Below are 8858 nucleotides of genomic sequence, written 5' to 3'. Positions count from 1 at the left end.
GTGCTGGTCAAACCTCACCTTCAAATTCCTCACTCTGGTCCCTTTCTTTACGATTGCCACATAGGCGTAGTATTCCCGGATCAGATACTCCTTTGCGTCCACTACACTATGGGTGAACCACATCCATCCCTTTTGCGCTCAGAACTATCTCAAGACTGCCAAAATGCACTTGTCAAGGTCTTTCAGTTGGAACTATCGCTCAAAAGTGAGCGACCTCACCGGCCACCACTCACGGAAGCTAGTGAAGGTAGTTAGACTAATGAACCAGTCCTACCAGACCTTTTTCTTCTTCTACCTCTCAAGTCTGGCAACTATAGTATCTCCCCATCGACCATTATCCGAAATTCCATCAACTAAAGTTGGTGGTGCCTCAGGGATAGGTGTAGAGGAAGGTTCCGAAGCCTGACTAGCACTCTCCGAACCCTCAGAAGTGCTTTGAGATGTGGAAGGCTCGTCCCATAGTTGATACCTTCCTAGAGGCTTTGATTGGACAGATGGCTGCTCTTCAACCGAGTTGCCCTCCGATGCTTCCCTAGATGGGGCATAAGAACTGGTAAAGTACTTTTGCCTCGGCCCCTGGAAAGTTCACCCATCCTATTTGAAGTATCTCCACGGCCTTGAGATCTAACCATTATCTATAACAAGCAGCCGTAGAACAAAAATTGTGGTCTACACAATTATTAGTGCGACCACAAGACTGGAGTGCGGTTCGAACTTTTATCATTTTGGCTGCATATTAGATATCCCAAAATTTGCCAACTCTCTAATGACAAAGATTAGGCTGTTTGTGGCTGCACTCACTTTACTGCGGCCGCGATAGGATTTTTGTGGTCCGCACAATTTCAAGTGCGGTCGTTGAATCATGCTTCACCAATGAACTGAAATCTCAACTTCTACGGTCCGTACAATTTCTTGTGAGGCCGCAAATTTCATAACAAAATCAGTCAGACTTTCTAGGGTTTTTAATTTTTGCACAAATTCGACATGGTATTAACAATTAAGCATGAAAATCAATTCACCCATTCCCCATAGAGCGATTAGCAGTTCACCTACAATATATTCACCCAACAATATTGTTCAAATAGATTCATAGACAAATGGTTCAAAATTTTACTAAAAATCTAAAAAATTAAAGAAGTTAATCAAGATGATGATGTATACCAGAGATGAATTAATGAAAGAGATGAGTGATCAACACATGTTAGGCTTTTGAGCAGCTACTTTAACAAGAAATTTCAATTTTTAGAACTTTCTAAGCTTAGAGAGGGAAAAAGGGGAGCATCAGACCTAAATCTACTATTTATACTTGACAGTTTGACTAGACGGACAAAGGGATGAGTGCAGCCATAGAATTCCTCCTGTGGTTCGCACTCTGTTACCTGAGGCTCAAAAGCCCTTGCTGATCTGCGGTTCGCACAATTTGTGGTGCTGCCTCAGAATTTTGTTGCGGACCGCAGATTTTGATGTGCGGCCGCACTTTGGCAATTTCTCCGACAAACCAAACTTCATAGATTTTGCATTTTCCCTCTTCAATTTGTGCGGTCCGCATTTCAATTGTGCGACCGCAGTTCCCTTTTGCTGTAGCAATCACAATTGTGCAGTCCGCATAATATAACTTATTTCCATACTTAGACAATTTTTTTTAGCACAGCTCCTGTAAAGCACACTCATCCTTGCAACACACTTCAAATCCAATTAGCACAAAAATAACACCTATCCACAAAAGAAGAAAAGAAAAAGAAAAAGAAACATGGGTTGCCTCCCAAGAAGCGCCTGATTTAATGTCGCGACATGACACAGATTACCATCACTTAAAATGAATCACCGCCACAACATGGCCATCACAAACTGTTCCCAAATAGTGCTTCACCTGGTGACCATTGACTCGAAATACCTCATCATTTTTATTCTTCAAGTCCAATGCACCAAAGGGTGTCACACTCACAACTTCGAATGGGCCACTCCATTTAGACTTTAACTTCCCGTGAAACATTCTCAACTATAATTGAACAATAACACAAGATTACCCTCTTTGAACTCTATGTTCCAAATGTACTTGTCATGAAGATATTTCATCTTTTCTTTATATAAGGATGAACTTGTGTATGCATGGTACTGGAACTCATCCAACTCATTCAAATGTGCCACCCTCGAGTTAGCAACAATATCCCACTCAAGATTAAACTTCTTTAAAGCCCACATGGATTTGTGCTCAAGTTCCACCGGAAGATGAAAAACTTTTCTGAACACCAACCGATATGGAGACATTCTGATTGGTGTTTTGTAAGCCGTCCTATAAGCCCATAAAGCATCATCAAGTTTCTTAGACCAATCCGTCCGGTTAGCATACACTGTTTTGGACAAAATACTCTTTATCCGGTTGGAGACTTCCACTTGACCGCTTGCTTGTGGATGATAGGGAGTCATGACTTTATGAGTAACACCATACTTGGTTAGTAAGGTGTCGAAGGCTTTGTTGCAAAAATATGACCCCTATCGCTTATGATAGCCCGAAGTACCAAACCTTGTGAAAATATTCTTTTCCAAGAACGCCACCACACTTTTGCCTCATTGTTGGGTAGATCAATGGCCTCAACCCATTTGGACACATAATCAACCGCGACCAAGATGTAGGTGTTTCCACAAGAACTCACAAAGGGACCCATGAAGTCAATATCCCACACATCAAAAATATCAATCTCCAAAATAGTGGTAAGGGGATTTTTATTTTTCTTTGAGATTCCACCGGCCCTTTGACATTCATCACATCGTTTCACTAGATCACTTGCATCCTTGTAAAAAGTGGTCCAACAAAAACCGCAAATTAGCACTTTGGTCGTCGTTATCGCTCCACCATGGTGACCACCATATGGCAAAGAATGACAAGTCCCAAGAATTTTACATTGCTCCTCCTCCAGTACACATCTTCTAATAACCTCATCCGTATAAATTCGGAAAAGGTATAGTTCACACTAATAATAGTCTTGACAATCCCTTTTAAGCTTCTTCGTTTGGTTTGAAGAGAACTCCACCGGGATGATACCACCCACGAGAAAATTTGCTAGTTCCGCAAACCATGGCACCTCTATCATTGAAATAGCCAAAAGTTTCTCATCGGCGAAGGAGTCATTGATTTCAAGGCCATCATGCAGCCTCCTCTCCTCTTCTAAATGAGACAAGTGGTCGGGCACTTGGTTTTCACTTCCTTTTCGATCTTGGATGTCAATATTAAACTCTTGCAACAAAAGCACCCATCTAATCAACCTTGCTTTGGAATCTTTCTTGCTAATAAGATGACAAAGTGTCGCGTGATCCGTGTGGACATTCACTTTTGCACCCATCAAGTATGGGTGGAACTTCTCAATAGCAAACAAAATGGCAAGGAGTTCTTTCTCCGTAACAGTATAGTTGGCTTGGGCACTATTCATGGTCTTACTAGCATAGTACACCAGATAAAAAATCTTATTGATGCGTTGCCCAAAACAGCCTCAATTGTTACACCGTTTGCATCGCACATGAGCTCAAAAGGAACACTTCAATTTGAAGCGGTGATGATGGGAGTAGTTGTAAGCTTGAACTTTAACAATTCAAAGGCTCTCATGAATTCATCATTGAAGTGGAACTTAGCATATTTATCCAAAAGCTTGCACACCGAGTTCACCACTTTAGAGAAATTCTTGATGAAATGCCGGTAAAATCCCGCGTGACCTAAGAAATTGTGCATGCCCTTCACCGAAGTTGGAGGTGGAAGTTTAGAAATCACCTCAATCCTTTTCTTGTCGACTTCAATGCCATTCTTTGAGATCTTGTGGCCAAGGACAATTCCTTCATCGACCATGAAATGACATTTCTCCCAATTGAGCACCAAATTTGTTTCTTCACATCTTGCAAACACTTTATCCAAGTTTGAGAGACAATCATCAAAGGAATTCCCGACCATCGAGAAGTCATCCATGAAGACTTCAAGGTAATCCTCTACCATGTCCGTAAATATCACAATCATACACCTTTGAAAAGTCGTTGGTGCATTGCACAACCCAAATAGCATCCGTTTGGAGACGAAATTACCATAAGGACATGTAAAGGTAGTTTTCTCTTGATCCACTGGAGTAATAAAAATTTGATTGTATCTGGAATACCCATCAAGAAAACAATAAAAAGCACGACCGGCCAATCTATCAAGCATTTGATCTAGGAAGGGAAGTGGAAAATGGTCCATCCTTGTGACTTTGTTGAGCTTACGATAGTCCATACACCCGCTTTCTTTGGGACATATTGAATCAGAGAAGTCCACGAACTATCGGAAATGGGGTAGAAAATCCCGACATCCAACCACTTGATGATCTCCTTTTTGACAATCTCGTGCATGGCTTCATTGAGTCTCCTTTGATGTTCAATTGGTGGTTTGGAACCTTCTTCCAAATTAATCTTGTGCCTGCAAAATGTGGGGCTTATCCCCAGAATATCCGCCAATGTCCATCCAATAGTCTTCTTCCTCTTTTGTAGCACCGCCAATGTAGAGTCTACCTGCACGTTAGTCAAACAAGAGGAAAGAATAACCGGTAAAGTAGAATAAGGGCCAAGAAATTCATACCAAAGATGTGGAGGCAATGGATTCAACTCCAAGATAGGAGGCTCTTCAATTGAAGTCTTTGTAGGAGGAGTTGTCCTATTTTCAAGATCCAATGACAATTTGTGGGGTTCATACGTGTACGACCCTATTCCTTGAAAGGAGTTCACACATTCCACGAAACCATCCATCTCATCATCATCAAAGTTGAGCAATACGGTCCAACGTATCATCAACATTTATCACAGCACTTGTTTCATCCACAACACATCGGTCACCAAGTCCACGAAAGAGCACACCTCATTGCTATTGGGTTGCCTCATAGACTTACACACTTGGAAAACCACTTTTTCATCACCAACCCAGAAGGTAAGTTCTCCGGCTTCCACATCAATAAGAGCCTTCCCCGTAGCAAGGAAAGTTCTACCAAGAATAATTGGCACCTCATAATCAATCTCACAATCAAGAATGACAAAATTCGCCGGGAGAATGAATTTATCAACACGAACCAAAACATCCTCAATCACTCCCAAGGGTCTCTTCATAGTTCAATCAGCCATTTGCACTCTCATAGAGGTGGGTCTTGGTTGAATTCCCAAAGTTTTGAAAACCGAATAGGGCATCAAATTGATACTTTCCCCAAGTTCACAAAGGGCTTTTGCAAACTCGGCACTTCCAATTATACAAGGAATTATGAAAGCACTGGGGTATCTTCCAACTTGAGGGCCATTGAATGCACAATTGCACTCACTTGATGAGTCATTTTTATAGTTTCAAAATTTATCGATTGCTTTTTTGTCACAAGATCCTTCATGAACTTTGCATAACCGGGCATTTGCTCTAAGGCTTCAACTAGTGGCACATTAATTGAGAGACTCTTCATCATGTCAATAAACTTTTTGAATTGATTCTCGCCATTTTGCTTGGCAAGACTTTGAGGATATGAAGGAGGGGGCTTAGGAAATGGTGCCTTAGACTTTAGCACTACCGGTTCCGGTATGTCAATAACATGATCCCTAGACATCTTCACTTCCTATTGAGTCTTTTCCACATTGTCATCAATATCAATCTGAAGCTCATCTTTGGATTGCTCAACATTGTTCGGGAACTCCCTTCTTGCACTACTTGCTCTTCATCCACAAATTGCCTTTTGCTTGAGGTGGGTTCATTCCCACCTTTTCCACTCTTTGTAGTAACAGACATGGCATGCCCCGTGTTGTTTCCACCCTTTGGGTTCACCACCGTGTCACTTGGTAGTGCCCCTTAGGACGAGTATTTAGAGCTTGTGAACTTCTAAGTTATGGATTGATGTATTGTGGGAGGCAAGTTGGGCATCAGAATCGGTATTTCTCTCCATCATTTGCTTGAACATATTCTCAATACGTCTCATTTCATTGTTGGAAGAACTTAGACCATGTGAAGGATAAGAAGGCGGGTTTCTCGGTTGTTGATACATCGGGGGCCGTCGAAAACCCGACCCCCGATTGCCTTGATTATTGTTCCATCCCCCTTGATTAGTACCTCTCCAATGTCCTTGATTGTTGCCACTCCAATTGCCTTGGTTATTTCCACCACTCCAATTTCCTTGTTTATTATGCCAATTCCCTTGATTGTTGCCACCACTCCAATTACCTTGGTTGTTAGAATTCCAATTACCTTGATTACCTTGAGGTCACCATTGTTGTTGATCCGAGCCTTGAGTGTTGTTTCTTTGCCCTTGAAAGTTGTTCACATATTGAACTTCTTTCTCTTGTTCATTGTAAGATTCATCTTGATCAAAACCACTATCTTCTTGCACATAATTCTCCATTCGGTTTTGCAATTGTGGACCATTGGTCCTTCTTTTGTTCACTATCATGCTTACTCCCTCCATGGCATTGACTTGATTAGGACTTTGCACTTGTTGAAGTTGAGCCTTTGTTAACTGATTCATTATGGTGGTCAATTCGGCAATGGCTTGCCCATGGTCATGCAACTCTTTATGGAGGTGAATTACGTTCGGATCACCTTGAGGAACATTAGCCCGACTTTTCCATGCCGATGAGGTATCCGCCATTTCATCTAAAATCTCACAAGCTTCCGCATACAACATTGTCATGAAATTTCCACCAGCAAGTTGGTTTACCACACACTGATTGATCGTATTGATCCCCCAATAGAAAGTGTATTGAATCATAGCTTCTGTCATGTTATTATTGGGGCACTATTTGACCATTATTCTGTACCACTCCCACATCTCATGTAATGGCTCATTGGGCTATTGTTTGAATGCTAGAATCACGTCTTTAAGAGTAGACATATGCCCGAGAGAAAAGAATTTGGCAATAAATTTCTCCGCCAACTCATCCCAAGTATGGATGGAATGGTTTGACAATCTTTCCAGCTAATCTAAGGCTTTCCCCCGCAGAGAGAAGGGAAATAGCCTTAACCTCAAAGCATCCTTGGAGACATTTGTCTGTTTACTCTGCCAACAATTGTCCACAAATTCCTTCAAGTGTTTGTATGCATTTTGACTTGGAACCCCGGTGAAGAATCCTCGTTGCTCTAGCAATGTGAGCATTACATTTGTGATTTGAAAGTTGCCCACCCTAATACGGGGTGGGACTATGGAAATTGCATACCCTTCATTCGGCAACACCCAGTGTAGAGCCGCTCTTGGTGGAGGTGGGGGTGGAATTGGGACGTTGTATTGAGGCGCCCAACCTCTTCTATTTGCTTGAGGTTCAAGAGGAACTTCTTCAACTTGGTCATCATCAACATCCACATCTCCCAAAGGTATGTTTCCGAGTTGATCATTGTTGTTTGCCATTGTTGCACCTACAATTGATTCACAAAAATCAGTAATATGGAAGGAAAAGAAGACAATCCACATACAAAACCCAATATATAGCTAAATCAATTTTAGCTCCCCGACAACGGCGCCAAAAATTTATCTCGTCCAATTCATATCTAAAATCAAGGTTATGAAACGATTGATTGCAATAGTAATACCCAAAAAGGAGTCGGAGTCAATTTCCATAAGGACCTATATATTGGAGTTAGGAGTATATATTATAGTACTTGAATTTGAACTATCTCAATTTACAATTCCACAAATTGAGGTTGTTTCTATGTCTACTTTAAACTAGGATTGCAAAGCTAAGAAATGAAACTAAGAAAATGTTTTTGTTATTTTTCAAGTTTTGTAAAAAACCCAGGCTATGACCATAACCTAGGTGTTTGCCTAATTGGATGCAAACATTAATGCTTGTTTTGTTGATCGGGGTGTATTATAGCTATCAACACTCAATTACCCACTCAATACCTCTCGGTCAGTGAGTGATTTTGCCCGATTTGGCTTTCTCAAGTCTAAATGGTTATTGCTCAAGACAATTGATAAAAGCTCAAGTAGGGTTAATATGATCTCTAGATTGAATCCTTTAATTGGGATTATCAATTTCTCGATTGACCTATGATAACGCCCAACTATGCCTTTTAAAGGACAAAGCGGTCGCAGCAAATATAATCCGATTTTAAGTCCGGAATTGAATCCTCAGGGAACTAACCTATCTATTACACTCTATGGCAATGTTATTATCAACTCAATCAATCTCTAGATGCAAGATTTTTTATCAATAAATATTGGGTTTTTGTTTAACTACTTCAACTATTATTAACAACAGTACGCTAAAACAAAGTTAATTCAATGGTAAGAAGGTCTAGGGCAGTGATTTCCCCAATTGCTAGTTTAGGGGTTGACTCTTCCACTATAATCTTGCCGTAATACTCTATGAGGATTAAGAGTTATGGGTTATCGTAATTATCTCTCGATCAACTGTAATAATTAACTAGAGCATTCTCTCGAACTACTCTAGCTGACAATAGTTATGCAACTCTAAATTATCCCACCAAAGTTTTGTTATCTCTAAACCCACTTTTAAGTTCAAGTAATGAATCTCTTTAATTATCCAAAAGTGGTGTTGTTCAACAGCTATCTAACCTAATATTCTTTCTCAAGCAATATAAGGTAATTAGACACGATTAATCAAGGGCCCATTCAATTAATCACCATACAAAAGGTAGTTGAACAATCATATCATAAATCTGGCTCGATTATAATAACTTGAGTCAAAACTTCAACCAACAATTGATTCCATCAACCCTAAATAAGTATTTAGCTACTCATAACAAAATAAGAGAAAACTACTAAATTGTTCATAATGTAAAATTGCAAGAATTAAAAGGAGATAGAAAAACTCTAATGTTTGGTTGATCTTCTCAGTCTTGTTCTTGCCTCCAAAAGTAGTCT

At 40.4% G+C, this 8858-nt stretch overlaps 1 protein-coding gene across 1 annotated transcript; it reads right to left on the bottom strand.

The window, feature by feature from the left end:
• Positions 1 to 1995: 1995 nt before the first annotated feature.
• LOC138888510 (uncharacterized) lies at positions 1996 to 2427 on the bottom strand. The gene has a single exon (XM_070170381.1). The coding sequence runs from the start codon at positions 2425 to 2427 to the stop codon at positions 1996 to 1998; it is 432 nt and encodes a 143-aa protein (XP_070026482.1).
• Between the last annotated feature and the right edge of the window lie 6431 nt (positions 2428 to 8858).

This window comes from Nicotiana sylvestris, chromosome 3 (assembly GCF_000393655.2).
Source record: "Nicotiana sylvestris chromosome 3, ASM39365v2, whole genome shotgun sequence".
In the NCBI taxonomy this organism is placed as follows: domain Eukaryota; kingdom Viridiplantae; phylum Streptophyta; class Magnoliopsida; order Solanales; family Solanaceae; genus Nicotiana; species Nicotiana sylvestris.
The sequence above is the reverse complement of the archived record's forward strand: the minus strand, read 5'-3'. Positions and strand labels throughout refer to the sequence as shown.

Coding starts and splice junctions, on each gene's coding strand:
- LOC138888510 (XM_070170381.1), bottom strand. CDS start 2,427: ATGACTCCCTATCATCCACAAGCAAGCGGTCAAGTGGAAGTCTCCAAC.